The sequence below is a fragment of the Oncorhynchus mykiss genome, chromosome 16 (genome assembly GCF_057628025.1).
Source record: "Oncorhynchus mykiss isolate SJ-2025 chromosome 16, ASM5762802v1, whole genome shotgun sequence".
NCBI classification, from domain to species: Eukaryota; Metazoa; Chordata; class Actinopteri; order Salmoniformes; family Salmonidae; genus Oncorhynchus; species Oncorhynchus mykiss.
Window position 1 is genome coordinate 1354738 of NC_143037.1, and position 19426 is coordinate 1374163.

The 19426-nt window shown below is 49.4% G+C and overlaps 1 protein-coding gene across 6 annotated transcripts in view; it reads left to right on the forward strand.

Annotated features, from left to right (window-relative positions):
- The window catches only part of lyst (lysosomal trafficking regulator), a 246824-nt gene that overhangs the window by 96895 nt on the left and 130503 nt on the right, over nt 1-19426 (forward strand). For all 6 annotated transcript variants that reach the window (XM_090201712.1, XM_090201714.1, XM_090201715.1 and 3 more), the window contains exons 17-18: nt 16364-16602; nt 16817-16993. In XM_090201712.1, coding sequence (XP_090057838.1) covers nt 16364-16602; nt 16817-16993 — 416 coding nt within the window. The remainder of the gene's footprint in view (nt 1-16363; nt 16603-16816; nt 16994-19426) is intronic.

Consider the following 19426-nt stretch of genomic DNA (forward strand, 5'->3'; position numbering starts at 1 on the left):
TGAGACTGGACTATCTGGCTGAGGAGTAGGGTTGATCTGATCCTCACTATTGAGACTCTCTGGCTGAGGAGTCGGGTTGATCTGATCCTCGCTATTGAGACTCTGGCTGAGGAGTCGGGTTGATCTGATCCTCACTATTGAGACTCTCTGGCTGAGTCGGGTTGATCTGATCCTCACTATTGAGACTATGGCTGAGGAGTCGGGTTGATCTGATCCTCACTATTGAGACTGGACCCTCTGGCTGAGGAGTCGGGTTGATCTGATCCTCACTATTGAGACTGGACCCTCTGGCTGAGGAGTCGGGTTGATCTGATCCTCACTATTGAGACTCTCTGGCTGAGGAGTAGGGTTGATCTGATCCTCACTATTGAGACTGGACCCTCTGGCTGAGGAGTCAGGTTGATCTGATCCTCACTATTGAGACTCTCACCTGAGGAGTCGGGTTGATCTGATCCTCACTATTGAGACTCTCTGGCTGAGGAGTCGGGTTGATCTGATCCTCACTATTGAGACTCTCTGGCTGAGGAGTAGGGTTGATCTGATCCTCACTATTGAGACTGTCTGGCTGAGGAGTAGGGTTGATCTGATCCTCACTATTGAGACTCTGGCTGAGGAGTCGGGTTGATCTGATCCTCACTATTGAGACTGGACCCTCTGGCTGAGGAGTCGGGTTGATCTGATCCTCACTATTGAGACTCTATGGCTGAGGAGTCGGGTTGATCTGATCCTCACTATTGAGACTCTCTGGCTGAGGAGTAGGGTTGATCTGATCCTCACTATTGAGACTGGACCCTCTGGCTGAGGAGTCGGGTTGATCTGATCCTCACTATTGAGACTGGACCCTCTGGCTGAGGAGTCGGGTTGATCTGATCCTCACTATTGAGACTGGACCCTCTGGCTGAGGAGTCGGGTTGATCTGATCCTCACTATTGAGACTGGACCCTCTTGCTGAGGAGTCGGGTTTATCTGATCCTCACTATTGAGACTCTCTGGCTGAGGAGTAGGGTTGATCTGATCCTCACTATTGAGACTCTCTGGCTGAGGAGTAGGGTTGATCTGATCCTCACTATTGAGACTGGACCCTCTTGCTGAGGAGTCGGGTTGATCTGATCCTCAATATTGAGACTCTCTGGCTGAGGAGTAGGGTTGATCTGATCCTCACTATTGAGACTGGACCCTCTGGCTGAGGAGTCGGGTTGATCTGATCCTCACTATTGAGACTCTCACCTGAGGAGTCGGGTTGATCTGATCCTCTCTATTGAGACTCTCTGGCTGAGGAGTCGGGTTGATCTGATCCTCACTATTGAGACTCTCTGGCTGAGGAGTAGGGTTGATCTGATCCTCACTATTGAGACTCTCTGGCTGAGGAGTAGGGTTGATCTGATGCTCACTTTTGAGACTCTCTGGCTGAGGAGTCGGGTTGATCTGATCCTCACTATTGAGACTGGACCCTCTGGCTGAGGAGTAGGGTTGATCTGATCCTCACTATTGAGACTCTCTGGCTGAGGAGTAGGGTTGATCTGATCCTCACTATTGAGACTCTCTGGCTGAGGAGTCGGGTTGATCTGATCCTCACTATTGAGACTGGGCTATCTGGCTGAGGAGTAGGGTTGATCTGATCCTCACTATTGAGACTCTCTGGCTGAGGAGTCGGGTTGATCTGATCCTCGCTATTGAGACTCTGGCTGAGGAGTCGGGTTGATCTGATCCTCACTATTGAGACTCTCTGGCTGAGTCGGGTTGATCTGATCCTCACTATTGAGACTATGGCTGAGGAGTCGGGTTGATCTGATCCTCACTATTGAGACTGGACCCTCTGGCTGAGGAGTCGGGTTGATCTGATCCTCACTATTGAGACTGGACCCTCTGGCTGAGGAGTCGGGTTGATCTGATCCTCACTATTGAGACTCTCTGGCTGAGGAGTAGGGTTGATCTGATCCTCACTATTGAGACTGGACCCTCTGGCTGAGGAGTCAGGTTGATCTGATCCTCACTATTGAGACTCTCACCTGAGGAGTCGGGTTGATCTGATCCTCACTATTGAGACTCTCTGGCTGAGGAGTCGGGTTGATCTGATCCTCACTATTGAGACTCTCTGGCTGAGGAGTAGGGTTGATCTGATCCTCACTATTGAGACTGTCTGGCTGAGGAGTAGGGTTGATCTGATCCTCACTATTGAGACTCTGGCTGAGGAGTCGGGTTGATCTGATCCTCACTATTGAGACTGGACCCTCTGGCTGAGGAGTCGGGTTGATCTGATCCTCACTATTGAGACTCTCTGGCTGAGGAGTCGGGTTGATCTGATCCTCACTATTGAGACTCTCTGGCTGAGGAGTAGGGTTGATCTGATCCTCACTATTGAGACTCTCACCTGAGGAGTCGGGTTGATCTGATCCTCACTATTGAGACTCTCTGGCTGAGGAGTCGGGTTGATCTGATCCTCACTATTGAGACTCTCTGGCTGAGGAGTAGGGTTGATCTGATCCTCACTATTGAGACTCTCTGGCTGAGGAGTAGGGTTGATCTGATCCTCACTATTGAGACTCTGGCTGAGGAGTCGGGTTGATCTGATCCTCACTATTGAGACTGGACCCTCTGGCTGAGGAGTCGGGTTGATCTGATCCTCACTATTGAGACTGGACCCTCTGGCTGAGGAGTCGGGTTGATCTGATCCTCACTATTGAGACTGGACCCTCTGGCTGAGGAGTCGGGTTGATCTGATCCTCACTATTGAGACTCTCTGGCTGAGGAGTCGGGTTGATCTGATCCTCACTATTGAGACTCTCTGGCTGAGGAGTAGGGTTGATCTGATCCTCACTATTGAGACTCTCTGGCTGAGGAGTAGGGTTGATCTGATCCTCACTATTGAGACTGGACCCTCTTGCTGAGGAGTCGGGTTGATCTGATCCTCACTATTGAGACTCTCTGGCTGAGGAGTAGGGTTGATCTGATCCTCACTATTGAGACTGGACCCTCTGGCTGAGGAGTCGGGTTTATCTGATCCTCACTATTGAGACTCTCACCTGAGGAGTCGGGTTGATCTGATCCTCTCTATTGAGACTCTCTGGCTGAGGAGTCGGGTTGATCTGATCCTCACTATTGAGACTCTCTGGCTGAGGAGTAGGGTTGATCTGAGCCTCACTATTGAGACTCTCTGGCTGAGGAGTAGGGTTGATCTGATCCTCACTATTGAGACTGGCTGAGGAGTCGGGTTGATCTGATCCTCACTATTGAGACTCTCTGGCTGAGGAGTTGGGTTGATCTGATCCTCACTATTAATACTCTGGCTGAGGAGTAGGGTTGATCTGATCCTCACTATTGAGACTCTGGCTGAGGAGTCGGGTTGATCTGATCCTCACTATTGAGACTGGACTCTCTGGCTGAGGAGTAGGGTTGATCTGATCCTCACTATTGAGACTCTCTGGCTGAGCAGTCGGGTTGATCTGATCCTCACTATTGAGACTCTCTGGCTGAGGAGTCGGGTTGATCTGATCCTCACTATTGAGACTCTCTGGCTGAGGAGTCGGGTTGATCTGATCCTCACTGTTGCGACTCTCTGGCTGAGGAGTCGGGTTTATCTGATCCTCACTATTGAGACTCGACCCTCTGGCTGAGGAGTCGGGTTGATCTGATCCTCACTATTGAGACTGGACCCTCTGGCTGAGGAGTCAGGTTGATCTGATCCTCACTATTGAGACTCTCTGGCTGAGGAGTAGGGTTGATCTGATCCTCACTATTGAGACTGGACCCTCTGGCTGAGGAGTCGGGTTAATCTGATCCTCACTATTGAGACTCTCTGGCTGAGGAGTCGGGTTGATCTGATCCTCACTATTGAGACTCTCTGGCTGAGGAGTAGGGTTGATCTGATCCTCACTATTGAGACTCTCTGGCTGAGGAGTAGGGTTGATCTGATCCTCACTATTGAGACTCTGGCTGAGGAGTCGGGTTGATCTGATCCTCACTATTGAGACTCTCTGGCTGAGGAGTCGGGTTGATCTGATCCTCACTATTGAGACTCTCTGGCTGAGGAGTCGGGTTGATCTGATCCTCACTATTGAGACTCTCTGGCTGAGGAGTAGGGTTGATCTGATCCTCACTATTGAGACTGTCTGGCTGAGGAGTAGGGTTGATCTGATCCTCACTATTGAGACTCTGGCTGAGGAGTCGGGTTGATCTGATCCTCACTATTGAGACTGGACCCTCTGGCTGAGGAGTCGGGTTGATCTGATCCTCACTATTGAGACTCTCTGGCTGAGGAGTCGGGTTGATCTGATCCTCACTATTGAGACTCTCTGGCTGAGGAGTAGGGTTGATCTGATCCTCACTATTGAGACTCTCTGGCTGAGGAGTCGGGTTGATCTGATCCTCACTATTGAGACTATGGCTGAGGAGTCGGGTTGATCTGATCCTCACTATTGAGACTGGACCCTCTGGCTGAGGAGTCGGGTTGATCTGATCCTCACTATTGAGACTGGACCCTCTGGCTGAGGAGTCGGGTTGATCTGATCCTCACTATTGAGACTCTCTGGCTGAGGAGTAGGGTTGATCTGATCCTCACTATTGAGACTGGACCCTCTGGCTGAGGAGTCAGGTTGATCTGATGCTCACTATTGAGACTCTCACCTGAGGAGTCGGGTTGATCTGATCCTCACTATTGAGACTCTCTGGCTGAGGAGTCGGGTTGATCTGATCCTCACTATTGAGACTCTCTGGCTGAGGAGTAGGGTTGATCTGATCCTCACTATTGAGACTCTCTGGCTGAGGAGTAGGGTTGATCTGATCCTCACTATTGAGACTCTGGCTGAGGAGTCGGGTTGATCTGATCCTCACTATTGAGACTGGACCCTCTGGCTGAGGAGTCGGGTTGATCTGATCCTCACTATTGAGACTGGACCCTCTGGCTGAGGAGTCGGGTTGATCTGATCCTCACTATTGAGACTGGACCCTCTGGCTGAGGAGTCGGGTTGATCTGATCCTCACTATTGAGACTCTCTGGCTGAGGAGTCGGGTTGATCTGATCCTCACTATTGAGACTCTCTGGCTGAGGAGTCGGGTTGATCTGATCCTCACTATTGAGACTCTCTGGCTGAGGAGTAGGGTTGATCTGATCCTCACTATTGAGACTGGACCCTCTTGCTGAGGAGTCGGGTTGATCTGATCCTCACTATTGAGACTCTCTGGCTGAGGAGTAGGGTTGATCTGATCCTCACTATTGAGACTGGACCCTCTGGCTGAGGAGTCGGGTTGATCTGATCCTCACTATTGAGACTCTCTGGCTGAGGAGTAGGTTTGATCTGATCCTCACTATTGAGAGACTGGCTGAGGAGTCGGGTTGATCTGATCCTCACTATTGAGACTCTTTGGCTGAGGAGTCGGGTTGATCTGATCCTCACTATTGAGACTCTCTGGCTGAGGAGTCGGGTTGATCTGATCCTCACTATTGAGACTCTCTGGCTGAGGAGTCGGGTTGATCTGATCCTCACTATTGAGACTCTCTGGCTGAGGAGTAGGGTTGATCTGTTCCTCACTATTGAGACTGGACCCTCTGGCTGAGGAGTCGGGTTGATCTGATCCTCACTATTGAGACTGGACCCTCTGGCTGAGTAGTCGGGTTGATCTGATCCTCACTATTGAGACTGGACCCTCTGGATGAGGAGTCGGGTTGATCTGATCCTCACTATTGAGAGACTGGCTGAGGAGTCGGGTTGATCTGATCCTCACTATTGAGGCTCTCTGGCTGAGGAGTCGGGTTGATCTGATCCTCACTATTGAGACTCTCTGGCTGAGTAGTAGGGTTGATCTGATCCTCACTATTGAGACTCTCTGGCTGAGGAGTAGGGTTGATCTGATCCTCACTATTGAGACTGGACCATCTGGCTGAGGAGTCGGGTTAATCTGATCCTCACTATTGAGACTCTGGCTGAGGAGTAGGGTTGATCTGATCCTCACTATTGAGACTGGACCCTCTTGCTGAGGAGTCGGGTTGATCTGATCCTCACTATTGAGACTGAACCCTCTGGCTGAGGAGTCGGGTTGATCTGATCCTCACTATTGAGACTCTCTGGCTGAGGAGTCGGGTTGATCTGATCCTCACTATTGAGACTGGACCCTCTGGCTGATGAGTCGGGTTGATCTGATCCTCACTATTGAGACTCTCTCCTGAGGAGTCGGGTTGATCTGATCCTCACTATTGAGACTCTCTGGCTGAGGAGTAGGGTTGATCTGATCCTCACTATTGAGACTGGCTGAGGAGTCGGGTTGATCTGATCCTCACTATTGAGACTCTCTGGCTGAGGAGTTGGGTTGATCTGATCCTCACTATTAAGACTCTGGCTGAGGAGTAGGGTTGATCTGATCCTCACTATTGAGACTCTCTGGCTGAGGAGTTGGGTTGATCTGATCCTCACTATTGAGACTGGACCCTCTTGCTGAGGAGTCGGGTTGATCTGATCCTCACTATTGAGACTCTGGCTGAGGAGTCGGGTTGATCTGATCCTCACTATTGAGACTGGACCCTCTGGCTGAGTAGTCGGGTTGATCTGATCCTCACTATTGAGACTGGACCCTCTGGATGAGGAGTCGGGTTGATCTGATCCTCACTATTGAGAGACTGGCTGAGGAGTCGGGTTGATCTGATCCTCACTATTGAGGCTCTCTGGCTGAGGAGTCGGGTTGATCTGATCCTCACTATTGAGACTCTCTGGCTGAGTAGTAGGGTTGATCTGATCCTCACTATTGAGACTCTCTGGCTGAGGAGTAGGGTTGATCTGATCCTCACTATTGAGACTCTCTGGCTGAGGAGTAGGGTTGATCTGATCCTCACTATTGAGACTGGACCCTCTTGCTGAGGAGTCGGGTTGATCTGATCCTCACTATTGAGACTCTCTGGCTGAGAAGTCGGGTTGATCTGATCCTCACTATTGAGACTCTCTGGCTGAGGAGTAGGGTTGATCTGATCCTCACTATTGAGACTCTCTGGCTGAGGAGTCGGGTTGATCTGATCCTCACTATTGAGACTATGGCTGAGGAGTCGGGTTGATCTGATCCTCACTATTGAGACTGGACCCTCTGGCTGAGGAGTCGGGTTGATCTGATCCTCACTATTGAGACTGGACCCTCTGGCTGAGGAGTCGGGTTGATCTGATCCTCACTATTGAGACTCTCTGGCTGAGGAGTAGGGTTGATCTGATCCTCACTATTGAGACTGGACCCTCTGGCTGAGGAGTCAGGTTGATCTGATGCTCACTATTGAGACTCTCACCTGAGGAGTCGGGTTGATCTGATCCTCACTATTGAGACTCTCTGGCTGAGGAGTCGGGTTGATCTGATCCTCACTATTGACACTCTCTGGCTGAGGAGTAGGGTTGATCTGATCCTCACTATTGAGACTCTCTGGCTGAGGAGTAGGGTTGATCTGATCCTCACTATTGAGACTCTGGCTGAGGAGTCGGGTTGATCTGATCCTCACTATTGAGACTGGACCCTCTGGCTGAGGAGTCGGGTTGATCTGATCCTCACTATTGAGACTGGACCCTCTGGCTGAGGAGTCGGGTTGATCTGATCCTCACTATTGAGACTGGACCCTCTGGCTGAGGAGTCGGGTTGATCTGATCCTCACTATTGAGACTCTCTGGCTGAGGAGTCGGGTTGATCTGATCCTCACTATTGAGACTCTCTGGCTGAGGAGTCGGGTTGATCTGATCCTCACTATTGAGACTCTCTGGCTGAGGAGTAGGGTTGATCTGATCCTCACTATTGAGACTGGACCCTCTTGCTGAGGAGTCGGGTTGATCTGATCCTCACTATTGAGACTCTCTGGCTGAGGAGTAGGGTTGATCTGATCCTCACTATTGAGACTGGACCCTCTGGCTGAGGAGTCGGGTTGATCTGATCCTCACTATTGAGACTCTCTGGCTGAGGAGTAGGTTTGATCTGATCCTCACTATTGAGAGACTGGCTGAGGAGTCGGGTTGATCTGATCCTCACTATTGAGACTCTTTGGCTGAGGAGTCGGGTTGATCTGATCCTCACTATTGAGACTCTCTGGCTGAGGAGTCGGGTTGATCTGATCCTCACTATTGAGACTCTCTGGCTGAGGAGTCGGGTTGATCTGATCCTCACTATTGAGACTCTCTGGCTGAGGAGTAGGGTTGATCTGTTCCTCACTATTGAGACTGGACCCTCTGGCTGAGGAGTCGGGTTGATCTGATCCTCACTATTGAGACTGGACCCTCTGGCTGAGTAGTCGGGTTGATCTGATCCTCACTATTGAGACTGGACCCTCTGGATGAGGAGTCGGGTTGATCTGATCCTCACTATTGAGAGACTGGCTGAGGAGTCGGGTTGATCTGATCCTCACTATTGAGGCTCTCTGGCTGAGGAGTCGGGTTGATCTGATCCTCACTATTGAGACTCTCTGGCTGAGTAGTAGGGTTGATCTGATCCTCACTATTGAGACTCTCTGGCTGAGGAGTAGGGTTGATCTGATCCTCACTATTGAGACTGGACCCTCTGGCTGAGGAGTCGGGTTGATCTGATCCTCACTATTGAGACTCTGGCTGAGGAGTAGGGTTGATCTGATCCTCACTATTGAGACTGGACCCTCTTGCTGAGGAGTCGGGTTGATCTGATCCTCACTATTGAGACTGAACCCTCTGGCTGAGGAGTCGGGTTGATCTGATCCTCACTATTGAGACTCTCTGGCTGAGGAGTCGGGTTGATCTGATCCTCACTATTGAGACTGGACCCTCTGGCTGATGAGTCGGGTTGATCTGATCCTCACTATTGAGACTCTCTCCTGAGGAGTCGGGTTGATCTGATCCTCACTATTGAGACTCTCTGGCTGAGGAGTAGGGTTGATCTGATCCTCACTATTGAGACTGGCTGAGGAGTCGGGTTGATCTGATCCTCACTATTGAGACTCTCTGGCTGAGGAGTTGGGTTGATCTGATCCTCACTATTAAGACTCTGGCTGAGGAGTAGGGTTGATCTGATCCTCACTATTGAGACTCTCTGGCTGAGGAGTTGGGTTGATCTGATCCTCACTATTGAGACTGGACCCTCTTGCTGAGGAGTCGGGTTGATCTGATCCTCACTATTGAGACTCTGGCTGAGGAGTCGGGTTGATCTGATCCTCACTATTGAGACTGGACCCTCTGGCTGAGTAGTCGGGTTGATCTGATCCTCACTATTGAGACTGGACCCTCTGGATGAGGAGTCGGGTTGATCTGATCCTCACTATTGAGAGACTGGCTGAGGAGTCGGGTTGATCTGATCCTCACTATTGAGGCTCTCTGGCTGAGGAGTCGGGTTGATCTGATCCTCACTATTGAGACTCTCTGGCTGAGTAGTAGGGTTGATCTGATCCTCACTATTGAGACTCTCTGGCTGAGGAGTAGGGTTGATCTGATCCTCACTATTGAGACTGGACCCTCTGGCTGAGGAGTCGGGTTGATCTGATCCTCACTATTGAGACTCTGGCTGAGGAGTAGGGTTGATCTGATCCTCACTATTGAGACTGGACCCTCTTGCTGAGGAGTCGGGTTGATCTGATCCTCACTATTGAGACTGAACCCTCTGGCTGAGGAGTCGGGTTGATCTGATCCTCACTATTGAGACTCTCTGGCTGAGGAGTCGGGTTGATCTGATCCTCACTATTGAGACTGGACCCTCTGGCTGATGAGTCGGGTTGATCTGATCCTCACTATTGAGACTCTCTCCTGAGGAGTCGGGTTGATCTGATCCTCACTATTGAGACTCTCTGGCTGAGGAGTAGGGTTGATCTGATCCTCACTATTGAGACTGGCTGAGGAGTCGGGTTGATCTGATCCTCACTATTGAGACTCTCTGGCTGAGGAGTTGGGTTGATCTGATCCTCACTATTAAGACTCTGGCTGAGGAGTAGGGTTGATCTGATCCTCACTATTGAGACTCTCTGGCTGAGGAGTTGGGTTGATCTGATCCTCACTATTGAGACTGGACCCTCTTGCTGAGGAGTCGGGTTGATCTGATCCTCACTATTGAGACTCTGGCTGAGGAGTCGGGTTGATCTGATCCTCACTATTGAGACTCTCTGGCTGAGGAGTAGGGTTGATCTGATACTCACTATTGAGACTCTGGCTGAGGAGTCGGGTTGATCTGATCCTCACTATTGAGACTCTCTGGCTGAGGAGTCGGGTTGATCTGATCCTCACTATTGAGACTCTCTGGCTGAGGAGTCGGGTTGATCTGATCCTCACTATTGAGACTCTCTGGCTGAGGAGTCGGGTTGATCTGATCCTCACTATTGAGACTCTCTGGCTGAGGAGTCGGGTTGATCTGATCCTCACAACGCCAGTCAAGCGCTAACGTTGGCTAGCTTGCTAGCTACTTCCAGACGCAAATGAGAGAACACTTCACTCTGACCATTTTACTCGCCCTAGCAGAGCTGGTCAAGTTATCCAGAGCGTTGGTGACTGTAACTGTGCTGCTGGCAACAATTGAATTTGTATTTTTTTCCAACGTTTACTGACATCGGCCATATTCAACGGGTTTTGCGCGTTCATGAATTCATCAGTTATTCTGCTCTCTGGCACACTCAGACAAGTCTCTGAAATCGGAGTGGATAATTTACGAACGCAAGAGATGGATCACAGTCGTTCAAATTCAGCACAGCTTGCTAGGACTAATGTTGCTGTGCGGAGGTTAGAACCCCTGGACTACTGTGGGGGAGAGAGAGGATGTTAGAACCCCTGGACTACTGTGGGGGAGAGAGAGGATGTTAGAACCCCTGGACTACTGTGGGGGAAGGAGAGGAGGTTAGAACCCCTGGGCCACTGTGGGGGAGAGGAGGTTAGAACCCCTGGACTTCTGTGGGAGAGAGGAGGTTAGAACCCCTGGACTACTGTGGGAGAGAGGAGGTTAGAACCCCTGGACTACTGTGGGGAGGGAGAGGAGGTTAGAACCCCTGGACTACTGTGGGGAGGGAGAGGAGGTTAGAACCCCTGGACTACTGTGGGGAGGGAGAGGAGGTTAGAACCCCTGGACTACTGTGGGGAGGGAGAGGAGGTTAGAACCCCTGGACTTCTGTGGGAGAGAGAAGGTTAGAACCCCTGGACTACTGTGGGGAGGGAGAAGGTTAGAACCCCTGGACTACTGTGGGGAGGGAGAAGGTTAGAACCCCTGGACTACTGTGGGAGAGAGGAGGTTAGAACCCCTGGACTACTGTGGGAGAGAGGAGGTTAGAACCCCTGGACTACTGTGGGAGAGAGGAGGTTAGAACCCCTGGACTACTGTGGGGAGGGAGAGGAGGTTAGAACCCCTGGACTACTGTGGGAGAGAGGAGGTTAGAACCCCTGGACTACTGTGGGGAGGGAGAGGAGGTTAGAACCCCTGGACTACTGTGGGAGAGAGGAGGTTAGAACCCCTGGACTACTGTGGGAGAGAGGAGGTTAGAACCCCTGGACTACTGTGGGAGAGAGGAGGTTAGAACCCCTGGACTACTGTGGGGAGGGAGAGGAGGTTAGAACCCCTGGACTACTGTGGGGAGGGAGAGGAGGTTAGAACCCCTGGACTACTGTGGGGAGGGAGAGGAGGTTAGAACCCCTGGACTACTGTGGGGGAGAGAGAGGAGGTTAGAACCCCTGGACTACTGTGGGGAGGGAGAGGAGGTTAGAACCCCTGGACTTCTGTGGGAGAGAGAAGGTTAGAACCCCTGGACTTCTGTGGGAGAGAGAAGGTTAGAACCCCTGGACTACTGTGGGGAGGGAGAAGGTTAGAACCCCTGGACTACTGTGGGGAGGGAGAAGGTTAGAACCCCTGGACTACTGTGGGAGAGAGGAGGTTAGAACCCCTGGACTACTGTGGGAGAGAGGAGGTTAGAACCCCTGGACTACTGTGGGAGAGAGGAGGTTAGAACCCCTGGACTACTGTGGGGAGGGAGAGGAGGTTAGAACCCCTGGACTACTGTGGGGAGGGAGAGGAGGTTAGAACCCCTGGACTACTGTGGGGAGGGAGAGGAGGTTAGAACCCCTGGACTACTGTTGGGGAGGGAGAATAGGTTAGAACCCCTGGACTACTGTGGGGGAGGGAGAATAGGTTAGAACCCCTGGACTACTGTGGGGAGGGAGAGGAGGTTAGAACCCCTGGACTACTGTGGGGAGGGAGAGGAGGTTAGAACCCCTGGACTACTGTGGGGGAGGGAGAGGAGGTTAGAACCCCTGGACTCCTGTGGGGGAGGGAGAGGAGGTTAGAACCCCTGGACTACTGTGGGGAGGGAGAGGAGGTTAGAACCCCTGGACTACTGTGGGGAGGGAGAGGAGGTTAGAACCCCTGGACTACTGTGGGGGAGGGAGAGGAGGTTAGAACCCCTGGACTACTGTGGGGAGGGAGAGGAGGTTAGAACCCCTGGACTACTGTGGGGAGGGAGAGGAGGTTAGAACCCCTGGACTACTGTGGGGGAGAGAGAGGATGTTAGAACCCCTGGACTACTGTGGGGGAGAGAGAGGATGTTAGAACCCCTGGACTACTGTGGGGGAGAGAGAGGAGGTTAGAACCCCTGGACTACTGTGGGAGAGAGGAGGTTAGAACCCCTGGACTACTGTGGGAGAGAGGAGGTTAGAACCCCTGGACTACTGTGGGGGAGGGAGAGGAGGTTAGAACCCCTGGACTACTGTGGGGAGGGAGAGGAGGTTAGAACCCCTGGACTACTGTGGGGGAGGGAGAGGAGGTTAGAACCCCTGGACTACTGTGGGGAGGGAGAGGAGGTTAGAACCCCTGGACTACTGTGGGGGAGGGAGAGGAGGTTAGAACCCCTGGACTCCTGTGGGGGAGGGAGAGGAGGTTAGAACCCCTGGACTACTGTGGGGAGGGAGAGGAGGTTAGAACCCCTGGACTACTGTGGGGGAGGGAGAGGAGGTTAGAACCCCTGGACTACTGTGGGGAGGGAGAGGAGGTTAGAACCCCTGGACTACTGTGGGGAGGGAGAGGAGGTTAGAACCCCTGGACTACTGTGGGGGAGAGAGAGGATGTTAGAACCCCTGGACTACTGTGGGGGAGAGAGAGGATGTTAGAACCCCTGGACTACTGTGGGGGAGAGAGAGGATGTTAGAACCCCTGGACTACTGTGGGGGAGAGAGAGGAGGTTAGAACCCCTGGACTACTGTGGGAGAGAGGAGGTTAGAACCCCTGGACTACTGTGGGAGAGAGGAGGTTAGAACCCCTGGACTACTGTGGGGGAGGGAGAGGAGGTTAGAACCCCTGGACTACTGTGGGGAGGGAGAGGAGGTTAGAACCCCTGGACTACTGTGGGGGAGGGAGAGGAGGTTAGAACCCCTGGACTACTGTGGGGAGGGAGAGGAGGTTAGAACCCCTGGACTACTGTGGGGGAGGGAGAGGAGGTTAGAACCCCTGGACTACTGTGGGGGAGGGAGAGGAGGTTAGAACCCCTGGACTACTGTGGGGGAGAGAGAGGAGGTTAGAACCCCTGGACTACTGTGGGGAGGGAGAGGAGGTTAGAACCCCTGGACTACTGTGGGGGAGGGAGAGGAGGTTAGAACCCCTGGACTACTGTGGGGGAGGGAGAGGAGGTTAGAACCCCTGGACTACTGTGGGGAGGGAGAGGAGGTTAGAACCCCTGGACTACTGTGGGGAGGGAGAGGAGGTTAGAACCCCTGGACTACTGTGGGGGAGGGAGAGGAGGTTAGAACCCCTGGACTCCTGTGGGAGCCCTGGGGACAGATGTTTGTCAGCATATAGCATGGGAGTTCTCCTTGCGTTCTATCTATCTTTAGCTGTTGTGTCTGTTGTTGTTTATAGAGTTGATATATTAGTATGTGGTTCCAGGGTTGGTCTCGTAGTCTTAATGATTAAAAAGCTCTGGGAAAGTTCGAGACCACACTGTGGTCATCAGGTCAGAGTTTCCCCTCAGTTGCTTCTTAGCAACAGGTTTGTGAAGCCTCTATCCTGGTTAAATAGTTTGTAATCAATTCAAATTGTATTGGTCAAATAAACATGGTTAGCAGATGTTAACGCGAGTGCTTGTGCTTCTAGTTCCGACCGTGCAGTAATATCTAGCAAGTAGATTCTGTACTTGTCCTACTGTTTCAAAACGTTTAGAAAATGTTGTACCGGATCCCTAATGAACACAACCCCTGTGTTGACCGACTGTAGCGTCATGTGACTATTGCTGTGTGTGTGTCAGATGTGTGTGGCATGACAGACAGCAGACTGAGCATCTCTTTGTCATGGTGACGGTCTCTCTCTTTCCGTTCAGAATCCAGTCTTTGTTGAGTCCTGACATCACAGCAGCACCACGGCCTCATGGGAGCATCCTTGTGACTCATATTCTGTAGTATTACACATACACACACACACATAGATACGCTCATATCACACACATACACACACAGATACGCTCATATCTCACACACACACACACACACCACACACACACCACACACACACACACACACAGATACGCTCATATCACCTACACACACACCATATCACACACACACAAACACACACACACACCATATCTCACACCTACACACACACCATATCACTCACGCGCACACTATATCTCACACACACACACACACACACACACACACATAGATACGCTCATATCACACACACACCACACACACACACACACACACACACACACACAGATACGCTCATATCACCTACACACACACCATATCACACACAGACACAAACACACACACACACCATATCTCACACCTACACACACACACCATATCACTCACGCGCACACTATATCTCACACACACACACACACCATATCACACACACACACACACACCATATCACACATACACACCACACACCATATCACACACACACACCACACACACCCACACACACCATATCACACACACACACCACACACACACACACACACACCCACACACACCATATCACACACACACACATCGAAGTGTATTGGTTTTTCTGTTGTACCCCAGGGGTGTTCAACTCAGACAAGAAAAATGCAATAATTTGTGTGTTATTAGTTGAAGCAGACTGTGTTTGTCTGTTGTTATTAGTTGAGGCAGACTGTGTTTGTCTGTTGTTATTAGTTGAGGCAGACTGTGTTTGTCTGTTGTTATTAGTTGAGGCAGACTGTGTTTGTCTGTTGTTATTAGTTGAGGCAGACTGTGTTTGTCTGTTGTTATTAGTTGAGGCAGACTGTGTTTGTCTGTTGTTATTAGTTGAGGCAGACTGTGTTTGTCTGTTGTTGTGGCTTAGATGAAGATCAGATCACATTTGATGACCAATTCATGCAGAAATCCAGGTCATTCCAAAGGGTTCACATGCTGTGTGTTGCCACTGTATGTAAATGTGATACTGCAGTTTTTGTATATTATAAATTATCAAACATTTCTAAAAAAAAAACTGTTTCTGCTTTGTCATTATGGGGTATTGTGTGTATATTGATTTATATATATATATATATATTTAATCTATTTTAGAATAAGGCTGTAACTTAACAAAATGTGGAGAAAGTCAAGGGGTCTGAATACTTTCCTAAGGCTCTGTAAATGCATATACAGTGTATATTAACAGTGTAGCTAATGACGTTCTGGGTCCAGGGGATTGACTGTGTTTTGGTGGAACAGATATTCATTATTCAACTCAGAGAGAGGGATGGCGAAACTGTGGGAGGGAAAAAGGATGATGAAAGGAGAGCGAGAGGGTGAATCTTCCAGAAGGTCGTGTGTTAGTGAGAGCCTTTTGAGCTGGTCTGCTGTAAATCACTAGGGGACTCCCTCCCAGCCTGCAGTGAGCCCAGCAGCTCTGTGACTAACTCAGTTTTATGTAGTGGGGACACGAAGGGGGTTTAGGTAGTCTGTTAGTTTATACAGTAGGGACATGAAGGGGGTTTAGGTAGTCTGTTAGTTTCTACAGTAGGGACATGAAGGGGGTTTAGGTAGTCTGTTAGTTTCTACAGTAGGGACATGAAGGGGGTTTAGGTAGTCTGTTAGTTTCTACAGTAGGGACATGAAGGGGGTTTTAGGTAGTCTGTTAGTTTATACAGTAGGGACATGAAGGGGTTTTAGGTAGTCTGTTAGTTTATACAGTAGGGACATGAAGGGGTTTTAGGTAGTCTGTCTGTTAGTTTCTACAGTAGGGACATGAAGGGGGTTTAGGTAGTCTGTTAGTTTCTACAGTAGGGACATGAAGGGGTTTTAGGTAGTCTGTCTGTTAGTTTCTACAGTAGGGACATGAAGGGTGGGTGTGTACAGTCTTCTGTGGATACCTAAGGTATAGTTCTGTGACACGTAGAGCATTATGTGTTGATAGTGTGTGTGTGTGTCATGTCAATGTCTCATGTCTGTCTCTGCTCTTCCTCTGACAGGTGTGAAGGTGGATTCAGCGGGCGGAGCGGGGGCCGGGCTGGGTGGAGCCGTTGCGTTCACGGCGAAGTCCCCCGGCAGAGGGGGTCGTGGCGTTCTTCTCTTCCCAGAGATCTGCCTGATGGAGCTCCAGCTGCTGGCGTCAGGGTCACCTGATCTGGAGGTGTTGGGTCACGTGTTTCACAGCCTCTTGGGGGCCGTGAGGGCCAACCCCCGCAACGCTGCGTTGCTTTACCATCAGGTTATTATGCTGGCTACCTCTCATCCCCTATACCACTACCTGCACGTGGCCTGGATAAAGACAATTGAACCCTTGGAACAACAAAACAGAACCTGGGATGTTGTTGTTTGTTGCATGTCATCAGTTGTCCAGGAACCAGGAGAGACTGGGCCATCTGTCTCGTGTCTTTCCTCCCTAATATTATGGTTAACCCCTCCTCTTCTACTGCTCACAGGGAGCGGTGAAGACCATTCTGACTGCTTTCCAGAGCATTCTGTCACAATCGGATTCCAGCTATGAAGACTGCCAGACGGTACTGGTGGAACTGCTGGTTGCCATGATGAGCCAACGAATCACAGCCGAGGAACTGGCCCTGTTGATCCGCCTCTTCCAGGAGAAGAATCCGCCCACTGTGAGTAACAACCAATTATCACTATCGTATCGATAGTGAGGCTACATACAGTGGGGCAAAAAAGTATTTAGTCAGCCACCAATTGTGCAAGTTCTCCCACTTAAAAAGACGAGAGAGGCCTGTCATTTTCATAATAGGTACACTTCAACTATGACAGACAAAATGAGAGAGAAAAAATCCAGAATATCACATTGTAAGATTTTTAATGAATTTATTTGCAAATTATGGTGGAAAATAAGTATTTGGTCAATAACAAAAGTTTGTAGGTAGCGTTAAAGTGACTGGGTAGCCCTTTGATGAGCTGTTAAGGAGTCTTATGGCTTGGTTGGTTTTAGGTAGTCTGTTTAAAAAACAAATGGACACGAAGGGTGTTTTAGGTAGTCTGTCTGTTTATACAGTATGGACATGATAATATACATTATTGTACTGATGTTGAGGGAGCTAGCATGCTAGTTACTATAGATATAGATTATTGTACTGCTGTTGAGGGAGCTAGCATGCTAGTTACTATAGATTATTGTACTGCTGTTGTAGGAGCTAGCATGCTTGCTATTATAGATTATTTACTGCTGTTGAGGGAGCTAGCATGCTAGTTACTATAGATATAGATTATTGTACTGCTGTTGAGGGAGCTAGCATGCTAGTTACTAGATTATTGTACTGCTTTTGAGGGAGCTAGCATGCTTGCTATTATTGGTTATTGTACTGCTGTTGAGGGAGCTAGCATGCTAGTTACTATGGAATATTGCACTGCTGTTGAGGGAGCTATCATGCTAATTACTATAGATATATATTATTGTACTGCTGTTGAGGGAGCTAGCATGCTAGTTACTATAGATTATTGTACGTCTGTTGAGGGAGCTAGCATGCTTGCTATTATAGATTATTGTACTGCTGTTGAGGGAGCTAGCATGCTAGCTACTATATATAAAGATTATTGTACTGCTGTTGGGGGAGCTTGCATGCTTGCTATTATAGATTAATGTACGGCTGTTGTGGGAGCTAGCATGCTAGTTACTATAGATATAGATTATTGTACTGCTGTTGAGGGAGCTAGCATGCTAGTTACTATAGATTATTGTACTGCTGTTGAGGGAGCTAGCATGCTAGTTACTATATATTATTGTACTGCGGTTGAGGGAGCTAGCATGCTAGTTACTATATATTATTGTACTGCTGTGGAGGGAGCTAGCATGCTAGTTACTATAGATTATTATACTGCTGTGGAGGGAGCTAGCATGCTAGTTACTATAGATTATTGTACTGCTGTTGAGGGAGCTAGTATGCTAGTTACTATAGATTATTGTACTGCTGTGGAGGGAGCTAGCATGCTAGTTACTATAGATTATTGTACTGCTGTTGAGGGAGCTAGCATGCTAGTTACTATATATATATAGATTATTGTACTGCTGTTGAGGGAGCTAGCATGCTAGTTACTATAGATATAGATTATTGTACTGCTGTGGAGGGAGCTAGCATGCTAGTTACCAAAGATTATTGTACTGCTGTTGAGGGAGCTAGCATGCTAGTTACTATAGATATAGATTATTGTACTGCTGTTGAGGGAGCTAGCATGCTAGTTACTATAGATTATTGTACTGCTGTGGAGGGAGCTAGCATGCGAGTTACTATAGATTATTATACTGCTGTGGAGGGAGCTAGCATGCTAGTTACTATAGATATAGATTATTGTACTGCTGTGGAGGGAGCTAGCATGCTAGTTACTATAGATTATTGTACTGCTGTTGAGGGAGCTAGCATGCTAGTTACTATAGATTATTGTACTGCTGTTGAGGGAGCTAGCATGCTAGTTACTATAGATTATTGTACTGCTGTTGAGGGAGCTAGCATGCTAGTTACTATAGATTATTGTACTGCTGTTGAGGGAGCTAGCATGCTAGTTACTATAGATTATTGTACTGCTGTTGAGGGAGCTAGCATGCTTGTTACTATAGATTATTGTACTGCTGTTGAGGGAGCTAGCATGCTAGTTACTATAGATTATTGTACTGCTGTTGAGGGAGCTAGCATGCTAGTTACTATAGATTATTGTACTGCTGTTGAGGGAGCTAGCATGCTAGTTACTATAGATTATTGTACTGCTGTTGAGGGAGCTAGCATGCTAGTTACTATAGATTATTGTACTGCTGTTGAGGGAGCTAGCATGCTTGTTACTATAGATTATTGTACTGCTGTTGAGGGAGCTAGCATGCTAGTTACTATAGATTATTGTACTGCTGTTGAGGGAGCTAGCATGCTAGTTACTATAGATTATTGTACTGCTGTTGAGGGAGCTAGCATGCTAGTTACTATAGATTATTGTACTGCTGTTGAGGGAGCTAGCATGCTAGTTACTATAGATTATTGTACTGCTGTTGAGGGAGCTAGCTTTTCACTGCAGCTCTTATACATGGGGAAACTGTGGCTGTGTTA